Below are 22,805 nucleotides of genomic sequence, written 5' to 3' on the forward strand. Positions count from 1 at the left end.
TAAAAGGATTAATTAAATAATTTTGATGAAGTATGATAATTATTAAATTATAGTAGTAACTCAGCAAATTATGAAATTATAATATGATTATAACCCAAAATAAACCCATTAGAAAAAAGCCCAATCATCACGAGCCCACTACAATCATGAGACCACAAGAAAGGCAGTATTACACGTCATTATTATATGACGTGGCAAACTTTCATTGGCCAATCAACGCAACAACAACGCTGCTTCCTCCTCTTCAATTCTCAACACAAAACCCAAAATCTGCATTTTTTTGGAAATCCTTAGATTATTAGGTATACAAATAAAAGAAAGAAAAATAAACCACTCAAAAGGAGTTTGAAAGATGAGATTTTTATGGTTAACAGTGGTGTTATACACTGTATGCATCCATGTTTTAGCTGATCAGATCTATCCTACTCATGCAGGTAATCAAAGATTACTGCTTTCATGTAGATTTGTTAGCTTTATCTATATAAGATTAACGGGTCTTTGAGATTTTATTGTTTTTGACATGGGTTTTTCTTGTTTCTATTTGGTTCTCAATTTGAGGGGAGTTTTGAAGAACTTGGTTTGTTATGATTAATCAATGGGTAATGAGTTTCGTGAGCTGTTTTATTGTTCATGCAATGTGTTTTATTTAAAGCTTATTATGTTTTTTGTGTTGAAGACGTTGGAGTGTTTTTTTAATGGTTTCTTTTTTTGGGGAGAGAATTCAGAGGGGTTAGTAATAGTTTGAAATATGCTAGGAAGCTGAATTGGCGTGACCTTTTTTATTTTTTAGTTGTTTTAGATCAAAGTATGCGGTGCTTAACTGTGTGTGAGCCTTTGAAAAGAACAAATAGATGAACAACTAAGTGGTGGGCTGTAATGTAACCATTACTGATGTTGGCAGTGATCAATCATTTACAAAGGTAGTTTGTGTTTTACATGTTAAGCAAGTCAGTCAAATCAATGTTATTAAGTTGTGTCCTTCTCCTGTTTGTTTTGTTTTGTATTTTGTATGTGCTTTGACTTTCTACTAATTAACAGGTGGTACGTTCAGTCGTAGTTCTCGTGAACCAAAATATCAGATTGAATTTCATTCAGAAGAGTCTCCTTTTCATCCCGTAAGTAAGCTTTGGATTATTGGCATCTATTTACTTCCGGCCTGCATATATCTTTGTATTATGCTAGTCTGTTCATTGTCATGGTCATCAACAAGCATGCTTGCTATATTTTGAAAATACCTCCTTAACAGTGCTCTCACCACATGTTCTTGTACTGCTTAAAATTACAATACGATGGTGGCCTGGGACTTGGGGACAGCGTTGCACTGTACTTTTGGCTTGAAAAAATGAAAATCTATCATGAGCACAAGTCTTGGAAGATGAATGGTTCTCAAAAAGTTTGTATGCAAAGAGAGCTGGTATTATTTGATAGTCAATGAGAGTTTCCTAGTTCATTTTCTGCAACAGATGGGTATTGGGTATTGAGGGATTGAAAAGTGACATGATTGCAAGATGCTTAACTCTGTTGTAATATTAAATAGCTGCAGGTTCTGTCTGTGTGTAATCTATTTTAAGCCAGTTTCTTAATGCTCAGACCAGGACTGATGTATTAACTTTCTTCCTTTTTAGCCTCTCCGCATCCCATGAGGCTGTTATTTTTTTTTTTTTGTGAAAAGCATTTCCCTGAAGCAACCTAATGACAATTTGTTGGGTTTCTGATGTGATAGACCATAATTTGTTTCTGTTCTAGTTCCTTCTATGTTGAATATGGTTTCTTTATCTTAATTGCAGAAAAAAAGTGTGTTTTTGTTTTAATCCAACATTCTTGCAGGATGATGACCAGGAGTCAATGGTCATGCCCAACAAAAATGGTGAGAATTACATATGCTTCTTGCCCAAGGTGGTGAAAGCTAAGAGTGAGATGCCACTTACTCAGCTGAATGTAAGCAGCTTGATTGTGGAAACTGAGAAACGGGTTAAATTGAAGACACCTGATGAGCTGCTTGAAGAACTGAAAGACTCATGCCTTGTCAGAGTCAGTATCTATTACCAAAAACCTTCTTGTACATGTTCATGCTAAATAATACTCTTATATTTGTTGATCAAAATTGCTACAGACATCATCTGTAACTACATAATTTGCTGCTAGTTATGCTTTTTTGTTTTCCAATATCAAGATTTTTTGAATAAATTTGTATCAGTCTCAAGTCATTTGTCTTGTACTGTTGTATCTTTAATGCAGCAAGAGGGTTGGTGGTCCTACGAGTTATGCTATCAGAAGAAGTTGAGGCAATTCCATGTGGAGGACGAGAAAGTTAAGGTAGCCACTTGAGCATGTATGAGTTGTTCTCATGTTTGATTTTTCAATTTCTTTTGTTTTGCATTCAGGTTTGATGTTTTCTTGCTTTTATAAGTGGAAGTATGCTATTGAGGGCAAAATTTATTCTTTTTCAATTTTGTGATTTGTTGTGGCTGATGGATTAATAACTTTGAAGTTTAAGTGGATTGGATGTCTTATATAGATATTTCTTTGTGGCTTGTTGTAGTAATAGCAATTGTACCAGCCAGCTGCTTTATCATTATTGTATTGCAAATTTTAGTTTATTTTCCAATTATAGACCAGCAGCATAGTGGCTTCTCTTTGTATATCGCACATCTGCAACATGTATTCTATTACCTTAACGATACATGTATTTCCCATTACAGGCTGTCCAAGAATTTATCTTGGGTGTGTATGATGAAGAGGCCACAGCTGCATTCAACCAGAATCTTTCTGACATTTCTACATTGAAAGATCCTCGTTCAAAAGATGCATCTCAAAGGTATGATTGTGAACCCTTGCAACAAGTTTGTGCGAGAGAGAAACTTCAATTGTGGTTAAGTAAAGCAAGAAAAGGTAGTAATCACCCCATTTCTTTTCTGTTTGTTGTGTTTGAGCAGGTATCATGCTCATCAGTATACAAATGGAACCATATGCGATCTTACAAATGAGCCGCGAGAAACTGAGGTATGGTAAAGGAGTAGCATTTTGGAACCTTTGACTCTCTCTCTCTCTCATGTAGTGTCCATGTTTTCCTTGTGTGTAGGTGAGATTCGTTTGCTCAGAGCCCAGAGCTATGATTAGTTCAATCACTGAGCTATCCACTTGCAAGTATGCACTTACAGTACACTCTCCAATGCTTTGCAAGCACCCGTAAGTCTCTCTCTCTCTGAGGTCAAAATCACAGATGCTAAAGATCAGATGTGATAAAATCTTGCAACCTTTAAAATGATTACAGTTCAAATGCTGTCAAGGAATAAAATATACAATGGCATGTTTCAGCCTTCCTGGTCAACCTTTTCTCTAATAAAAGTGTGTTGCTAGTTGTTTAAGTTGTAATTTATAAAAGAAAATTTGTCTCAAGTTTAGACTAAACTTGACGGTCTAGGGCAATGAACTGTCCTGCTCGGGGTACTAAACTTGATGGCCTAGGGCAATGAACTGTCCTGCTCGGGTAGAAAAACAAGCCAATCGTACTGCGATGGGAAAAAATCATCTCTCATCATGTTAATTGTTATCTGAAAAAGGGCCATGTTGCTACTACACAAAATGGGGTATTTATCTATCTTCTGTTCATTGCAAAATGAAGCTCAAAATTTTGATATGAATGACACAGATGGAGAATCTACAGTTTTTAAGTTCCTTGAAAATTCACACCATAAAATGGAAAATACTCTCTGATACAAAGTAATAATATATCTATATTCAATCTGTTTTTACTTGTTTCTTCTGTAAAATGCACTTATTTTATCTGTTGAGCTGATGATTGGACTTGTTTTGAACATGAAGTTCACTTCTATCTGGCTTCAAATGGACCATAAGTTTCCTTAGGAAACAGACCATTTTCTCCCACTGAATCTTGTGTGTTTACTTGCATGCACAATGCATTGCATCCACTTTTGACTTTGCAGATTGTTTCAAGAAGAGAGACCAGTGTGGCACACCATTAATTGCAATCTTCTTCCCAAGGATTACAAGGAAGCTAAACCAGATAAAGTCGAAGCCGATGATAAGCAGATCTTTATGGTACCTGACATTGATTCCTCTAATCATGATTCGGATGAATAAGCAACGTTTTGCAGAGGGACCTTTGTCAATACAAATCAAATTAAACGAGCTAATGGAATGTATTCTTCATGTTTTATATGGCTCTTCCCTTGCAAGTACAAAACAGTCAATCAATCGCTCTCATGCCATCGGTCCAATGAGCGGCCTTTTCTGGACTCAGAAAACATACAGCAAATAGTGCTTGACAGTGTTGTTGTAACTTTGGAAAAATCGAAGTTGCTGAAACTGATGGGAGAATATATGTAAATTCTATGAAAAAAGACATTCCTTAACGGTCTTACCGAAATTTTCTTCCTTTTCTTTCATTGATGGTTAATTTGTTGCTTTCTAATATGTCAAGTTATGCTCTGGCTTTTAATGTCGTTTATGATGTTGGTTCTGAGATAAAAGGTTGGCTTCCTGCAAGAAGGTAAAATAAGATTTGAGGAATTTTATTTGGACCATCCCTCTCTATTTGATTCTTTATTAAGCATTGCGTCCTTTCCATGTCGTGTATTTTCACCACAAAACAATATATTATATCAGTGACAAAAATGACAACTCCACCTCCAAGAATTCTATTAAAATTTGAATATTTTTGCTCCTCTCCCATCGCTAAGAATCCTTTAATAAATCCTGAAAACCAACAATAGATGAACGAAAACAAAAATATACTCGGGAAACAAATAATCAAGTAAAAACAGCGAGTGTTTTTTATTTGGTGTAAATTTCACTTATTAATGATCGTTCGCTCTTCTATAAAAAATAATAAAAAAAATTTGTATGGAAATTTCAAATATTATTGCTCTGTTTCTCGTAATAGCTACATATATAATCTAACAATAACATAAGAAACCTGAGAATAGCCTAAGATTTTATTCGACTCTTTATGCATTCGGCTCAATCATTGACAAGATCGCATTCCTAAGATTACAATAGCCCGGATTAAATTGAATATATTCGGGGAGACGATGGCATTTCAGAAATAAATACATTAAAAAAAAAAAGGTGAGTTAATATGAATTTCTTCCCGTTGTCGGGGCAACCTTTCGTCTCAGAGAAATCTATAAAACAAGAAGACTTCTTGTGCCTGTGTGGCATCCATCTCCAAAATGCATTCATTTGAACCACGAGGTAGGATAAAAAAATTCAAAATGAAAAGGATAGATGCCTGCACCACAACTCTCAAGATGGATGCTGCACAATCTACTGCAATTACGTTTGCTTTCTGTAATGCTGGTCAGTACAACGATGCAACTTATGCTAGTTCAACCCCTAACTCCTAAAGGCTCCCCATCCTATCATTATAATTGCAATTAACATCATTCACATTATATTCACAGATATGCTTCGTGTCATTGTTCCAGTCAGCTTTCCTCTTAGTGGGACAACTGGGAAGACGAAGCTTTTCCAATGCCACCCCCTGAATCCAGCAAAGCGAGGTACTCATTTATGGCATCGCCTTCCTGTGTCACATCAATGTTATAATCTGACAATGCATCGCCTCTTGTGAGTTCATCAGCAATTTCATCCTCCATCTCTAAGTCCCGCTGTTCGGCTGAAGGACCTTCATTACTATTATCAATGCCCAAAGTATCTGGACTAAGATTCTCCACAGCAGGGTTGGTAGGAGTTGAATCAGGAGCACAAGCATTATCGTTAGCATTTAAGTCAGTACTTGCATTATTGTTCCCAGAGGAATCATGAGCATTGGAGCTGTCATCAGCTGCAGCTGTGGTGTCTGCTCGGGGATATGTGAGTAGTTGATGCATAACTTCCTCTAAAGAGCCACCAGCTTGGACAGCACCAATCACTGCAGAATGCAGGCAAAAAAACTGTCAGTATCCAGTAAGGTAATCCAAATGCCTAAAATTAGTGGCGCCACAAGGCATAGGTGTGTGTATGAGTACCTCTAGATCTTTCAAAGCCCATGGACACAAGCTGTTCAACTGTGGCATCAGTGGCTCGTTGCTGTCTTTTCCTTTTTCTTGATTCTATAGCACGCTGCAGGTCTATCAAAGTTGGTAATGGTAAAAGTTTAAAACGAGATTCAGACAAAAATATTTGAACTTTCAGGACCTGGAGTTCAGTATTAGCTTCTGGGTTTGTCAAGTCATCCAATGCCTCCTGAGTACCATTCTCATTTTTTCGAAGAGCTTCAGCAGCAAGCTCCTTCTCAAATCTGCCAAGTTGAGGAGCTCTTAGCTTTTATCAGGGATGATAAATGCTAAATGGATGAAATAGGCAACCATGATTGAGCTAGTAAGTGCCAATCTCATATTTACAGAATGTGATTAAAAACATTGAAGAACTGGATAGTCTATATGTCAAAATATTCACGAAGTAAATAGGAATCTCTCATCCATCTGAATATTAAGGTCAGTTACCAAGAATGTGCATTGGAATTTGTAAAACAAATGTTAAAAGAGCACCAAAGGTATAAGCTCAAACATCAGAACTCCTAAAGTAAATCACAAATAAATTTTCCAACATGAAACCACGTTTCCTCAGTCACGCCATTAACAAAAGTATTTCAGTGCTTGCTTACCCTATGGAGACCAACTCTGTCAGTTTCTGGAGATCCACAGCTTTCTTTAAGGGTGTAACTCCATACCGTTTCTGCTCCCTGGAAATCAGCAGAGAAATGAAGGTTACAAACAGAGGGCAATTCCATAAAAAAACAGAGATCAATTTTATGACACTTGCTTGATTTCATTTCTTCGACGAATGTCATCTTCCCGTTTCTGTTCTCTCTTTTCCCTTTCCAGTACAAGAAAATTAACGGCACTCTGAACATCCTGATTGCTCATTCTCAATGCTCTTTTTGCATCTTGTTCCCCAAATCCAATGCTCATGACAACTGATAAGGCTTCATCTGGCACTTGTAGCTGGAATCCACAACAGGAGATTGTATTCAGAATGAATACAAATGGAAGGAGGCTATATAACTTTACAGGAAATGAAAGAGTGAGATGAAAAAGAAGATCAAAGACAAAGTAAATGAAGAGTCCAGAATTACTCACTACTGATAATAATTCAGAAGCAGCATAAGCAATATACAAGTGTTCAATTTTGAGATTCATAAATTTGATTGTTAATGTTTAGACAAAAGCAATAGCCAAAGTTCAGGCCACTTCAAGCAAAAAGTCTAAAAATTAGATTTTATTTGCAGACGCATAGGTTTCAATTTTGGTACAAGGTTGCAAACAACATACAACATTAGAATAGAAAGTGAAAAAATCAGATAACATTCAGTACCATCATCCACTATTCTGGAAAATATCAACCAAGATGAGATAAAGTAGTGAAATTAATATGTTTACCCAAACAATTTCATGTTTATACACACACTCATAGGGAAAAAAACTTGTTTGACCTGGAAGAATTTTGCTTGTGCAGAGGTCAAGAACTTCCTAGATTTGTCAAACTGGCCACTGTGATATGCCACCACTCCTTCCAACAATTCCAATCGCAAATATCTAACAAAGAAGTAACAGAGCGGGATTAGCTTCAAAGTGCCAACCAAGACTTTCTATCCAGCTATCAGTAAACATGCTGAAAGTTTACAATAGATACTCACAATGCGAGCTCTGAAGAACAACCAGCTTGAAGCAGTCTGAATCGGGAGGAGTCCTTTCCGTGAGCACGTTCAAGTCCTTCTCTAGCCTTTTCGAGGCGTAATCCTGCCACTGAGAGCCAGGCAATATCTTGGAGCATGAAGTAACACCACACCATGTCTATTTGCAGTATTGGGATATTGTCGACAAGCTGGAAGCAACACATAGCCAAAAGGAAAAAAGAAAAGGACACAATATTAATCACTTAACCATAAAAGATACGAGAAACGAGATATAGCATTAACGATCTTAGTTAAAGAAAAAGAATAGCTCACTCACTTCAATAGACTTGGGATTGCATAGAGAGAAAGCCTCCTGCAACATAGAAATCATTTCATATGTATGAGAAAAAGTTTTAAAATGAACTAAGCCATATAGAAGCAATGCAATGCCAATAGCAATAGACAAGCAGAGGAAATATGGCAAATACAGGGAATTGTGATCAGCTAATTAAAGAAAAACTATAAAAAAGTATATGATGTCGATCCAAAAGTTATACTGTTGAGGGCGCCCTCAGAAATTGCAATCAAAATATACCTCAACAGAAGCACCACTAACTTCAAAATAATTGATGAGATCATAGAAGCTAAGTATGCAAATCAATTGAAATGAATTAACCATTTAAATAAATGCAAAAACAAACCTCTCCCATAGTAAGAACTTCAAGTGCATCACTAAACATTTGCTTTCTGATAAACCGCTTTCCACTTGTATGAAGCATCAGACCTGTCATTATTGCCCTGCCAAATAATGGCTCAGATCTCACTTCTTATAAAGATGGATGATAGTCCCTTAAACTCCCAAGGGAATTAGTTTGTCAGGTATTAAAATAATCTAGAAAAGTTCAGAATTTACTTAAGTATCTTACTGTCTATCAGTCTCAGAAAAGTGCACTTTCTTCCCACTCTGATCTTCGAGTTCGATATCGAAGTCTTCTATTGGTAATGCACCATCTGCATGTCTCTTGGACAATGCAGTGACTGCTGCCCTGCCAAGTTAAATGAAACCAACAAGTGAAATGCAACAATTAGCGATGATAGTCAAGCAAGCAAATAATAAAGACCCGTAAAATAATACATAAAGAGACCAAATTCCTTACAAACATCTTAAGAAACTTAACACTTAAAATTTATTCGATAAATTCAAATAAGAAAAAACCTATAGAAAACTCACAAACCCATCACCAGCAACAATCCAATTAAGTCAATAACAAGTCAATATTACAAACAAATTAAAACACACACACACACACACACACACACACACACACACACACACACACACATATATATATAAATAATCAAAGATGATAATTGTGAATGAAAGAAACAAGAAAAATAAAACTCACTTGATACGAGCAAGTCTACGGTTTCTTTCATCATCAGCCAACAACTCATTCTTTAAAGTTTTACCCTCTTCCACAGAGACACGACAAGCAAGAATTTTAGAGTTATTTTTAATACCCAATTGAGAAAGACTGTTTTTTTCCTCACTGGTACAGTCTTTCAAGACTTTGCCAGCAAAAATTAGATTGATCGACTCAGTGCCCATGTTTGATCTCTTTGCAATCTCCTCTCTCAACATGAGCACTGTCCAATTCTCTGGTTCTACCTCTAAAACTCCAGCCCATGTTCCTGCTACCTTCAGTTTTGCCATTGAAGGAGAAGACATTGTGTTTTTGTCTTGTGGGCTTTGTGACTGTCTGTGTGAGGAGGGAATAAAAGTTAGTTTCTTTCGGGTTTTTACAAGGTTGAGTGACCATGAAAGTTTTGTTATTTTTTGTTTTTGTTTTGGCTTTTGTGTAATTTCATTCCTTGGATATGACGCGGTTTCGGGTTTTCTGATTGGTCTGGCAATTGTGTTCTGCTTTCTGTGCCGTGTTGGATTGGCATGGTATTAATTCGTTTGGATTAGTGTTAATTGTAATTTTATAAAATTTATTTTGTATGAAAGTATTTTAAAATAATATTTTTTTAAAATAATTTTTAATATTAACATATCAAAATAATTTAAAAACATAATAAATTTAATTTTAAATTTTATTGAAACTCTAATAATGATATAGACTCGAATAAGTTTAAGAGCATGTTTAATAGTATGATAATGGTTACTTTAAAAAAGTTCTTTTTACTTTGAAATGTATCAAAATAATATTTTTTATTTTAAAAATTTATTTTTAACATTAGCATATCAAAATAATTAAAAATATATAAAAAATATTAGTTTGAAAAAAAAAATAAAAAATATTTTTTAAAATAATACTTTTAAAATATAAAAATAAACAGGATTTAAATTAAGAGTGCGACCTGTGGTTAATTTACATTTAAACTCTTGATCTTTAGTGTATTTAAATATGGTATATGCTTATTTTAGGATAACTTAATTTAGTACGATCCAAGTAAATATAATTTTTCAGATTATTAGCACTTTCTTTTATCCATGAGAGGGCAATTTTTGTTATTTGTTTTATACTATGGTGGATGATAGAGTCATATTGAAAGGATAATGATTGACAGGTGCACGTCATGGATGAACGCACTGGTTACGTGTTAGTTTATCACTCAAATAATTAACCATTAAATAAAATCTTTCTTCAGTGAGAATGGGTGTATCTATGAAGTCAAAAGCTCCAGAATATGTAAAAGGATTCCGATGAAAATACCGATGAGTTTGCTTTTTTTATCGACAGCTCCGCCGATATTTTCACTATTTTATTTTTTTGTTTGTTGTTATAATACCCAAACTAACAATTACCACCAGCACTGTCCACTGCCGCGCCGAGCATGTGAAAGATCTACATACCCAAAGATGAACGATTTCTTTTTAATGGGAGGAAGAAGATCACCATTCGACACCCAAGCTTGCATCGTCTGAAATAATTATTAGTCACTACTTTTTATAGCTTCATCGTTGGGGTGCTCTGAACTGGACCCTAATTATATATCATCATGGCATCTCAACTTGAGGAAGATCATGATTATTTGTCTGATGTTTTTGAATCAGATCATCCTCGTTGTGTTTTCATTGACAGAGGTAAAGCTTCAACCTTGTGGCCTTGGTAGAATATAATTTCTCCTTGTATCATATAAAAATTTTATAGTTATTAAACCCGGTTTGAAAATTGATTCAATTAAAGAATTAGATTCTAGATTTTATAGGTTAACTTGGGTCAAACTGGAAAAATTAAAAAAATATTTAAAATTTTAATATTTTATATAAAAAAATTCAATGTAAATAAATACTTTCATGTTATAAATAATAAAATTTTAAAAATATATTTAAATTTTTTTCATATTAAAAAATATTATATTATTTTCAAAAAATTTTGAAAAAAAGCACACATCACTAAAATTTTCTCTATCTCTACCAAAAGTGAAAATAAGTTGTCGCCCCATTCTTCTTGCTCTTTCCCCTCCTTCAAGAGCACACCCCCACCTAATTGATTGGAAGACCTGTAACCACAAGTAAACCAAATAAAAAGTTAAAAACTTGTGAGGAAATGGTCCGTATAAAAAACACTGATTATTCTGGAAGCGGCATTGCACCCACATAATTACCTTGTCATCACTAGAGCTGGCTAAAAAACGAGCATTGGCTTTCTAGCAAGGATCTTTAGGCAACAAAGAAGTTTGCTTCCATGTCTCTTCAATGTATTTCAAAATGACTAGTGATTCACATGTGACCTTACTCTCAACTCTCTCTTCTTCGACCATCTATTAGCAGCGGTCAAATGCAATAGCGTTCCTACTCTGTCTTCCTTTATAGTCTCTGTTGCTAATAGCAGCTCATTGTAGAAAACATGAAGAAATAAAAAGGGAAGTTGAATGACAAAAATCACATTTGAAGAAAAAAAACTGGGTTTTGTCGGGTTGTTATACCAGCCGATTACTTATAAAATCCAAACTGGTTCATTTATTGGATCAACTGGATCCTGGATCAACCAACGAGCTGGTTCGGGTTTAATAATCACGGAAAAAGGTATTGAACTTTAATAACATTTGGCCTAATTTCTTCGTGTCATGTAATTTCCATTTTCTTTTTACATATTTTTATTTTTTCTTTCCTAATATTATATTTGTTGACAAGATAAGATTTGAGTTCGAGATCTCTCTCTTGTTCTACAGTAGTAGTTAACTTTATTTGTTTTTATGTTTTAAAAATATTTTTTTAAAAATTTATTTTTTTTCTTGTTTTAAATTAATATTTTTTGTGGTTTTAAATCATTTTGATACGTTGATGTCAAAAATAATTTTAAAAAAATAATAATAAAATATTATTTTGATATATTTTCGAGTAAAAAATACTTTAAAAAAATAATCACAACTACACTCCCAAACAAACTAAAACCACCAATCAAGCAATCATAAAAATTTAGTCTTATTTTAGGTTTAACAAATATTATATATTGTTTTCTGTTGCAAAGATGGCTTAAAGATGAATAGGGGCATTGGATAAAACTATAAATGGATTTTTTAAAAAATAATTAAGAAATATCTTTTTTATTTTTTATGCATGTCTAATTAACAAGTGGAGTCTTGAATGATTTTCATTTCGTATTTGAGGTTTTTATTAAATGAATATAATTTTTATTTAATAAAATATAATTAACAAATATACCTTACTTTATTCTTAAGATCTTTTTATTAAATAGGGAGGGTCTTGAATCATTGTTCAAGTTATCCATATATTCTGGCCAGCTTTATTCTATTGAAATATGCAATTTAAAGAATTGAATTATTCTTATAACCAACTTGCGGACTCAATTCCTGCAAGTTTCTTGTTCTTGTTCCTTTTTTTTTTTTTTTTTTGGGAACTATATTAGGGATAGTTCATTACTAAGCCTTACAATCTTTTTGAAGGAAAGAGCTCGAATTTGGAAGAGGCTCTTCAAGGCAGACCTTCAAAATCTATAACATATGTGGTTTGATTCAAAGCTGACCTAGCTATACCGTGGGCCGCTGCATTGAAAGTCCTATTAGGCTATCACCATATCCTAAAGCCTGGTTTCTGAGGTTGGGTTACAGGTCCTGGGTGGACCAAAAAAATCTTTATTTTTATCCCATTGATGCGCTAATATTTTTTTTTATTATTGAGAATGAGGTGGATATTATATTTTAAATTATTTTTCATTTGAAAAATATATTAAAAAAATAATTTTATTATTTTTTATATAAAATGATTAAAAAATACTTAAAAAAATTAATTTTAAATAAAAAAATCATTTTTTTTAGCAGAAAGCATTTTTGCCGCCAAACGCCACCAAAGGATCTTTGAATCGGGGTTGTCGATGCTTTTGTGATGAGTACTGTGTTGGGTTGTGTTGCATTATATATATTAAAAGTAATGTTAGTAAAAAAAATTCATAATTGATTGTTTTGCATTTAAATAATAAATCTCATAAAATAAAAATATTTTATTTTTACTTAAAAAAATATTCCATCCAATAACAAAAAAACATGGAACATCATATTTAAAATGATAACTTTTTAACATGAAAAATATAGCTTAATTGGTTAAATTTTAAATTTGTTTTCTAAAAATCACTAGTTCAGGTCTTATAAATCTTACAATAATTAGAAACTTACATAATTATTAATTTCAGTACCTTTAAAATTAATCGAGGTATATATAAACTATTCGGATATCCACTTTAATAATAATAAAAAATAATCAATTGTCTTTGATCATTAAAGTGTTAAACATAAACTACCTGCACATTAATAATAAAATAAAATAAAAGTAATCAATTGTCTTTGATCGTTAAAGTGTTACAACTTTCAGCAACTCATCAGGAAAAGAAAAAAAAAACAAGGATCTCTTTAGTTTTTACGAACTGCAGATTCCATGAAGGAACGTATGCAGAAATCAAACGGGGTTGACTACAAGAAATGAAGAGTGAAAGAGCCATCTGCTTCGACTCCATTGATCAAAATTTGTTGCTTTCGATGGCTTTTCTTCCTTTTTACAGATTGATGGAGTGTGCTAAGGGCATTGAAGGTGGTAACTTGGATGTTGCAGATTCACTTAATTTTGGCAGAAATTCGATCTCTAGCTCCTAAAGAAGAGAGCATATCGACGAGGAAAGTTGTCAATTAATACTGTGCTGAGGCTCTTGCCCTGCGTGCGTGTCTATGGAATACGTCCTCCATGGATCCTTTACCCTTGCTAACTCCATGCGATCCATCCCATTAGTATTGGCTCGAACATGTAATTAACATACAAGTGATCCTTACATTTTTAACCTTTTTAAAGTGGATGAAATCTGGGGAAAAAAAAAAACCATGCCTCTCTCTTTTCCATAGATATGAGGGTAACGTGGGAGAGTGATAGTGGAAGAAGAGGTCTGCCTGGTTGCATGGATGTCACAGTCTCAGTCTAAATCGCAATCAGAAAAGGGCGTTGGTCTCTAGCTAGGGTGAACTACGTACGGCATGCATGAGCATCCCTTATGTTATAATTCACTTTGTTAGGTTCTTCATCTGGGATCATTTTTAATGCTTGCGATATTGTGGAATGCAACCACCATTGTTAAGGCTCGAGAGTGAAGACTGTCAAGTTGTCTATGTCTGCAAATGCAGCATCCGATTAATGCCTTTTAGATCAAAGTTAAATATCTTTAATTATTACAGATTATCAAAATAAATTGGTGTTGACACTCTTCGTACCCATCAAAATCTGAAATAACTACAGAAGCCAGCGTAAAATCTCATCTCCCATGAAACAAATGTTTGCACAGATAACAAGAAAGTTGTTAATAAAAAATAAAAAAACTTTTGGACTTTCATGTGATTATTGGGATTTTGCATGATACTGAAATATTTAATACAATTGATTAAAAATCCCGTTGTCGGCCACTGCTCTCTTTAACCAGCACTTACCTACCCTTGCATGTTGTGGCCCTTACGTTTTACCAGCTCCTTCCAAAGATTCATTAACCTCATCCATCATCCCGAAAGAAATTAAAAGATTTTTTTTTAATATTTTTTAAATCAAATCGATTTTAATTAACTAGATCTACCAGATTTAATAGAATCAACTCACTTTGTTTAACTTAAGTATATATAATAATAACACTGCATATAATATTTAGATTGAGGGATTAATGTACCCAACCTATAAATGTGTATCCGTACGTGGAGTTACCACTAACCCTTCATTGTTAATGAAAGAAAGGGCCGTGCTGAAGTCAAAATTAATAGGCACCAGTTCAGTGCCAAATTAATGCAAGGTTGGGATGATTAAGCTACATCTCCCATTATTTTTTAGTTTGAAAAATGTTTTTAAAAGATTTTTTAATTTTTTAATTTTTTTTTATTTTAAATTAATTTTTTTTTAATATTTTCATATCATTTTAACACGCTTATGTCAAAAATAATATTTTTAAAATAAAAATAAAAAATATTTTAATATATTTTTAAATAAAAAATATTTTAAAAAATTAATCTAATTTAATCAACATGAATCCCTCTTAATTTCGGGCCCTCATGATCTTAAAGCCCTGTATTTAGTGTTCATCTGTCTTCTGTCTTATTGTAACTGTAGCCGAGACCCTGGTTGGTAGATTTTGTGCTAATTCAATGGGCCTAAGTTTTAATGCATTAGGTTTGAATTAAACTCCATGAGTAGGTTTCTGACAAATTTCATCAATGATTGTACTAACTGGTTTCATTTGATTATCCATCAATTAGTTTGTATTCGACCTTAATGATTATATTATATTAATGAAATTGAAATTGAAATTAAATTTAAATGATGCATAATTTGTTTGAAGGAAAATGTTTTCTTTCTTATATTTTAGTTCAACTTAAAAAAAAAAAGTTTTTAGAGATGTTTGAGAGTACTATGATAAAAATTATTTTTTAAAAAAAATTTATTTAAAAATTTATTAAAATAATATTTTTTTTAATTTTAAAAAATTATTTATGAATTAATTATCAAAACAATTTAAAAATATAAAACAATAATTTTAAACATAATTTTTTAATTCGTTTTCAACTCTGCTTGGGTCGTGTTCCAAAAGCGTCTTCCTTGTAAACATAAAACTAGAGCAGCTTAGAAGTTTTTGTTTTGCCATGGCTTGGTCTTAAATTATTAAGCAAGGACAGAGCAATCGGATTAGGTAACCACTGGAAGTCTGCAAATCTAGCTGCTGATAGGTCAGGGCAAATTTATGAACCATTTTTCTTGTTAGGATTACAGGTAAAATATTGTATTCTTGAACGGAGGCTTCTGGTATAAACCAGTGAAGTCAGACCAACAGAGCTGGCAACCCAACTGGGCATTGGCTTTTGCTACCATGGCAGAAATTAGAAGGCACATAAACATGGTGCTACTGTAACAATCCTTTTCAAGTGTTTGGCCATGGCAATTGACATTCTAGAGGGCTTCAAAGTTCATGTCCACTGCCTGTTCCTAGAGGGCATCCCAAAATTAATGATGTTCTTAACCACTAATTATTGAGACACAAATTAAGGCTGATTTTTTTGACCAAGCTCAACCTCCACATTACTGTCATTGTCAATTTCAACTGCCATCCAAATTTCATAAAAAGATAACACTTTTCCTTCCCCACCTTTTCAATTCATTTACTTGACCTTCTTATCTGTTTATATATGTATATCTATCTCAAGGACCACTCTTCACATGCAGGCATATCTCATATAGCATCACCACACCTTACGTTTTTGCATCATGTAACACAGCCAAAACTTTGTTATCTTTGGCTATGGACTGGTTCTCTTGGCTGTCAAAAAGCAGCCTCGAGCCCTCACTAATCTATGAGTATGGTCTTGCCTTTGCTCGTAATGAGCTCCAAGCAGAGGACTTGACGTACTTGAACCATGAGTTTCTTCAAAGTATGGGTATTTCAGTAGCCAAGCATAGGCTAGAAATACTCAAGCTTGCCAGGAAGGATGTTGGGGGAGGTCCACATAGCCTCTCTAAGTTCATTATGGCAATCAACAAGACCAAGAAGAGCATCCAGAAGTGTATCAATAAGTTGGTTTTTCATCGGGATTCTGCAGCATTTAAGGCTGAACTAGAGCCAGAGCTAGCTAGATATCAAGGACAGTGGAAAAGAGGAGCATTGACAAGGAAGTACAGGAGTGAGAAGGAGTTGATCAAAGTAGAGCAGCCTCCAATACTGAAAATCAGGAGACAAGCAAAATCTGGTCCTTTGGATACTAGGATGCAAGAGAATTTGATGCATGCCAATAGATGCTTGAAGCTGTCTGGGCCTCTGGATGGGAAAGTGCAGGAGAGATTGGTGTTTGCTTACAGGAGCCCAAAATTATATGGGACTTCAGATGGAAGGGTGCCACAAAGTTTGATGATGACTAATAGGAGCCCACAAGTACGTAGCCCCTTGGATGCAAGATCCACAAGCCCAAAAATTCATTGTGATTACAGCAAGGAAAGAAGAGGACTCAACGGTGATTTTGACGATCAGTCACTTTGGTCTGCACTTTTTCAAGACATGAAACCCACTTAATCGAATAATTGTTTTCTTGGTGTGTCTTCCTTTTTTTTTTTTTTTTGGTTCCCAATCTTGAAACAAACTCTTGTATGTTTATGTACTTTTACTTGCATCTCTTTTTCAGCGTGATTTGGAGGTTTACCTTCAGACATCAAAACATAGTATGGCATTCTTTGGTTTCAATAATTTGGTATTCATTTGGCACAGTTGCTTCCACCAAGTCATTCTTCAGCTCTAATCCTGCTTCTCCTTTTTTGCGTTGGAGCTGAAATATTTAAGTTGAAGGACAAAAGTTTAGATAGGTTAGAGATTCATGGACCCAGTGACGAGGATATTGTCCTATTCTAGTCAGTTTGGCCACCCAATCAGTTGCTCTATCAGCAGTTCTAGCTATTTTTCAAACCCAACTATGAACAAAATTATGCATGAGAGCTCTGTTTTTTAAATCTGTGAGTGATGGGTCTAGACAAAACAGTCCTTGTGCATTTCACAGCCCAGGTGTTGGGTTAAAGATACGGCATAGGGGTCTCCTTACTCCTAAGCATGCTCCACGAGGCATGGTTTTATGTTTAAGGAAATCCAAAGTTGGTCTTTCCTCCTGGTAGAGCTAGGACGAACAGTACCCAAACTCAAGGCCAACTCTTAGCTGTTTTTCAGATTGGCCTAGGACAAGCTATGCCCGAATCCAAGATCATCTCTTAGCCTTCTCTTAATTAAACTCGATCACTTTTACATCTTTACTTGATGATCCCCTACATTATGCATAGGATTTGTTTTGCAGGAGATTATGACTCTCACGTCAAACTCTTCTCTAACAATTTCAAAGCTCATCAACTAGTCTTGAAAAAAGCTTAGCATCGTTTACTCCAGACTTTGTCGCTAAGCAATGAAGATTGTATGAGAATCAAACACATTCAACTGCCACTTCTTCTGCAACTGCGGCTGAGGAAACTTTAGCCATTTGAATACTACAAATGGTCCCTATACCTGCCAACTATTTGCATATGTAAATGATGCATCGAAATTGATCTTAATCTAGCTTTTTTAAGGAAGGACCCATCTGCTCTGTATTTGACGAGCAGCCACGGTTGGAGGCCTTGGTTCAGGGTCAGAATGGGAGAAGTTCTGTATTTACTCTGCTTGTTTTATTGCTTGGGCTGCTGCCTTTTCTGGCTACAAGTTACTCTTGTTGAAAACAAACTAATTTCTCGCCTTCCATTTAGCTCAACAGAGCTTCTAACTGCTACTCTGGCCTACAACATTCAAGCTGCATCTCATCAAAGAATCAATAGTGTCTTGTCCCATTTGGTGTTAAAGACCTTTTCTTACCTGATTCTAAACTCTACTACTTCAAATCAGTTACAATGGCCAAGTTGGGCGCGGCGCCTTGGGTGTAAATTTAGAGCTTCTATCAAATCCAATCCTATCGTAGACGGAAAGTATATCGATAGAGGAACTTATTGGTTGCTGAAAAAAAAATGGAAAGAAATGATTTCTTCATCACAAATTTGCTATGTCCATTCAAGGAAAAGAAAAGGAAAAGGAAACACTTGTATAAAGAGCACAACACAAGTTTTCAGACATAACTTGTACTAATACGATAAGATTGAATTCGGTCTTGAATTTGAAAAGTAGAAACACCACACATGCTAAAAATATCTACACAAAAGGTTTCGGACCTCTAACCAGGATGGCATATGAAGATTGTCCACAAAAAAGTAGTAGCAATTATTGATGCTTTGTTTAATGAAATAAAACCATGCTCGTCTCCAGTTGGGGTTTATGTACAAAATTGCAGCTGTTACCAACAGCATCATGATGTATGTCACAACAAAGCTCACATAGAAAACATCTGTATCCATGAAGCCACTTTCTTCTATATCATCCGTTGAAGTCCTTTTTGGTAATGACGAAGCTTCTTCTTCTTGGGTGGTGCAATGTCTTGAGAGTGGTGGTCCACAAAGGAGAGGATTTCCCTCATAGCTACTCTCGTTGAATGTTGAAAATTGTGGAATCATATTAGGTGGTGTTCTACCAGATAGGTTATTGTGGGCTACACTAAAAACTGCCAGAGAATGCAATTGTACAAGTCCAGGAGGGATAGCCCCAGTCAAGCTGTTATTGGAAAGATCCAAACTCTCAACTTCACTCAAGTTTGAAAAAGTTTGTGGGATAGGACCTATCAAAAAATTATTTGACAGGTTCAGTACATGGATATGATTAAGGTTGCCAATTTCCGGAGGAATCTCACCTGTCAAATTGTTGCAAGAGAGATCCATTCCAGACATGATGTTCAAAATGCTTATCGGGTAAGAATAGGATACACTCTTTGTTGTAATCTCTAAAGGCTCTCGAATCAAATACCTATCAGGATATATTCTAAGATTGCTGTACCAAATACTGCTTCTAAATCTTAGACAAGGGAGGATATGACCAGTAAACTTATTATGAGAAAGATCAATGAAACTCAATTTGTCCAACTTGCACAACTGGTTGGGTATTCTGCCTTCAAGGTTATTATAACCTAAGAGAAGATAGCTCATGTGGGAAAACTCACCAATCCATTCCGAAATGTTGCCAGTCAATTGATTATGGCTAAGATCCAATGTAATGAGCTCAAAGGACTTATGAAATGCATCCTCCAAAGATCCCTGTAATTTATTTTGTGACAAATAAACATGAACTAGTGGCAAAGAGCTAAAACAAGATGGCAGCTTTCCAGAGATGTTGTTTTCTGAGAGATCCAAAACTTGAAGAGAAGACATATTGCCAAACGAAGAGGGAATGATACCGTTGAAGTGGTTTTTAGACATGGATAAAAATGTCAAACTTGGGAAATATGCTCCAATTTCAGTTGGGATGTGGCCGTCCAAGTGATTGTCAGAAATATCTAATTGTGACAAACTCACATGGGGATGAATTGGCAACTGGAAAGGTCCTGAAAGAGAATTGTTGACCAGGAAAAGTTCATGTAGGTTTGTGTTGTTCTCTAGCAACCAATTTGGAACCCCTCCCCTCATTTTCATGTTAGAAAAATAAATCTCCGTCAAGTTGTGTTGATAGAAGAGGAATTTGGGAAAGGGCAATGCTCCACCATATGCTTGACCAGATAAATGAAGTCTCTCTAGTTGGAACTTTGGGATCAAATTGTGCTCCTCTAGCTCTGCACATATTTCATTATTATAACCGAAGAAGAATTTGAGTTCAGAATGGTTGGAAAATGACCTCAATGAGATGGGGATTTGAAAGTTATTGTCCGAAAGTCTTAATTCTTGGATGGATGTCAGAGTTATAAGAGGAGACGAGGAAATATCTCCCCCAAAGTGATTGGAAGAGAGATCTATTTGTTTCAGGGATGTCAAATTTGCCAAACAATTAGGCAAGACACCGGTGAGACTATTATTGCTGATATCAAGACTTTGAAGATGCTTTAACTCGCATAGACCTGAGAATTATCAATTTACAAACTATTTAACATGAGAAAAAAAAAAAAGAGAGATCAGCAAGAGAGATCAGAAAGGACCATCAGACTTACCCTCGGCTATAGGTATGCTGCCACTGAGTCTACAACCATTCATCTTTAAACTCGTCAGAGTAGTAATCCTTCCTATTGTTTGCAGAGAGCTATTATCGAGAGTAGAGGAACTCAAATCCAACTTGTGCAAATTCTTGAGAGAAGGCAAGGCTACGATAAATCAAACCGACAAGAAATGATTAGTATATTTTGAAGAGGATAAAGTAAGGGATACCAATTAGGAGAAGCTCAAGTTGATCTCTATAGCCAAATTAGACATCAGTACATATTGCAACTCACCTTGAGCTAATATTGTTCCTTCGAAATTATTGTTCCCCAGATCAAGTGTCTTGAGGTTTGGGAGTTTTGCCAATGATTGCAGTAATGGAAGTGAAATTCTTCTTCCATTTGCGGTGATATTAAATAAACGAACTGTGCTTAGATTTCCGAAACCTCTAATACCTGCAAGAGAGAAGAGAAACAAAACAAGTTTCACACCTTACGAGCAAATCAAAATCGTCCTTACTGCATGGAATCTTGGGTAAAAAGTTAGGTGGGTCGATCGATCCGTGAAGCCACCATCGTTCATGTGGAATATTTAAGTAATACCTTCTGAGAACACAAACTCGTCAATCTCATTTCCGCTGAGATACAGCTTCCTCAAGTTGCTCAAAGCTTCCAATTCTAGGTTGCAGGAAAATAGAACTGATTAGGTCACAGCAAAGCCTTGGAACTCATTTTTTGAAATGGAATAACATGTGAGCAATAATTGGTTTATAAACCTTTCATATTGAATGTTCCTTTCAGATGGTTCTTTTCCAGACCGAGATTCTTGAGAGATGAAAGACCCTTGAAGGATGATAAGATACTGTTATCAAAGCGATTACCTCCCAAGTCAAGATACTCCAAATTGCTCATTTTCAGCACTTCATCCTCACCACCTGTAAGAAATAATTGTACAAGGTTTGATGTAAAAATAGCGAAACTGTGAAAAGATAATGCGTAACTCAAAAATCTTTCGTACCATGAAGGGATTTAAACCCTTCAATGTGATTGCTCGCAATATGCAGATTCCTTAAGTTTGTCAGATTATTCAATCCTGGAAATACGTAGAACATAAATTAATGCTATAAATAATTGCTTTGGAATCATGATTATGTTTGAGACAATTAGTTTAAGAACTGAGATGAGAAAAGCCAGGCTCACCTTCCACGCTTATTGTTCCTTCGATTTCATTATTGTGTAGAGATAAACATTTCAAAGATGAAAGACCACCTAAGGATGAAAAGATGCTGCTGTTGAATTTGTTTTGGCCCAACTCGAGTCTCTCCAAATTGCCAAGGACTGATAGTCTTTCAAAACCTGCATGAGAGTGCATGGTTAGCGTTTAAGCATTAAAGTTATAAAACTTGTATCAATTTCTAAAATTGCAGCTAAGAGGCAAACCTTCATTCTCAAGACATCCAGCAATACGATTTCCATACAAGTTAAGAGCGTTCAGTTCTGGGAATGGAAGAAACAAAGACGCATTCAGGAGCCAGTCTCCCAGCTCCCAACCCCTTGAGAAAGAAAGGTCTATTTTGACAACTCGAAGTGTGCTGGAGTTGCATTGGACTTGTTTCCATTCGCAGCAGTTAGCATCTCTTTTCCAGGAGTGCAGGAAACTGCCATTTGGGTAACCAAAGGCATGTTTGATTTGCAAGAGAGCAACTCTCTCTTCCTCCAAACAACCATGGCACCGCCACCCTTGTATTAAAACCACCACATTTATAATCATTATCACTGCTAAACACAACCTGTTCAACTCCATTTGAAGAACTTTGCTATTAGTTAATTCTCAGAAAAAAAACAAAATACACCTCTGTCGCCGTAGAAAGTAACTGTCAGAGGTTCTCTTATAGGATAGGATAGCGCAAAGCTTACGTTTTTACAAGACCACGGTCCTCCGGTTAATTTGTAGAGAAATTAACGAGAATTACTCCGTGTGATGTTCAACAGATTTTCTTTTTATTTTTTATTTTTACTTTCAAGTATGTGTACAGAAGATCTACTTTGTTTGACTTCTCATTAGTTGGTTTCAGACTTGGCATGCGTTTTCTTTTAGAAAAAAAGGAAA

The 22,805-nt window shown here is 35.1% G+C and overlaps 4 protein-coding genes across 6 annotated transcripts; 2 read left to right on the forward strand and 2 right to left on the reverse strand.

The window, feature by feature from the left end:
* Positions 1–209: 209 nt before the first annotated feature.
* On the forward strand, positions 210–4,409 carry LOC133690372 (protein OS-9 homolog). Its single transcript, XM_062110648.1, has 8 exons — positions 210–434; positions 1,039–1,115; positions 1,828–2,031; positions 2,239–2,316; positions 2,703–2,818; positions 2,937–3,003; positions 3,083–3,189; positions 3,948–4,409. Exons 1-8 carry the CDS (start codon positions 353–355, stop codon positions 4,102–4,104), a joined length of 888 nt encoding a protein of 295 aa, XP_061966632.1. The 5' UTR covers positions 210–352; the 3' UTR covers positions 4,105–4,409.
* A 741-nt stretch (positions 4,410–5,150) lies between these two features.
* LOC133687844 (uncharacterized) lies at positions 5,151–9,452 on the reverse strand. 3 transcript variants are annotated; one of them, XM_062107179.1, is made up of 11 exons: positions 9,049–9,451; positions 8,569–8,688; positions 8,344–8,440; positions 7,980–8,015; positions 7,664–7,851; positions 7,460–7,562; positions 6,786–6,971; positions 6,632–6,705; positions 6,163–6,265; positions 5,994–6,087; positions 5,151–5,896 (listed from the first exon to the last, which is right to left on the reverse strand). In XM_062107179.1, exons 1-11 carry the CDS (start codon positions 9,369–9,371, stop codon positions 5,463–5,465), a joined length of 1,758 nt encoding a protein of 585 aa, XP_061963163.1. In that variant the 5' UTR covers positions 9,372–9,451; the 3' UTR covers positions 5,151–5,462. The 3 variants fall into 3 exon arrangements, with proteins under 3 accessions (XP_061963163.1, XP_061963162.1, XP_061963161.1); XM_062107178.1 differs by having other exon boundaries at positions 5,994–6,265; positions 9,049–9,452; XM_062107177.1 differs by having other exon boundaries at positions 5,994–6,265; positions 6,632–6,709; positions 6,790–6,971.
* Positions 9,453–16,335: 6,883 nt separating this feature from the next.
* LOC133688768 (uncharacterized) lies at positions 16,336–17,361 on the forward strand. Its single transcript, XM_062108378.1, has one exon. The coding sequence runs from the start codon at positions 16,426–16,428 to the stop codon at positions 17,188–17,190; it is 765 nt and encodes a 254-aa protein (XP_061964362.1). The 5' UTR covers positions 16,336–16,425; the 3' UTR covers positions 17,191–17,361.
* Positions 17,362–18,819: 1,458 nt separating this feature from the next.
* Positions 18,820–22,466, reverse strand: LOC133689456 (cuscuta receptor 1-like). The gene is made up of 7 exons (XM_062109311.1): positions 22,136–22,466; positions 21,896–22,051; positions 21,714–21,788; positions 21,472–21,630; positions 21,299–21,394; positions 20,711–20,860; positions 18,820–20,620 (listed from the first exon to the last, which is right to left on the reverse strand). Exons 1-7 carry the CDS (start codon positions 22,464–22,466, stop codon positions 18,825–18,827), a joined length of 2,763 nt encoding a protein of 920 aa, XP_061965295.1. The 3' UTR covers positions 18,820–18,824.
* Between the last annotated feature and the right edge of the window lie 339 nt (positions 22,467–22,805).

This window comes from Populus nigra, chromosome 3, assembly GCF_951802175.1.
Source record: "Populus nigra chromosome 3, ddPopNigr1.1, whole genome shotgun sequence".
Lineage (NCBI taxonomy): Eukaryota > Viridiplantae > Streptophyta > Magnoliopsida > Malpighiales > Salicaceae > Populus > Populus nigra.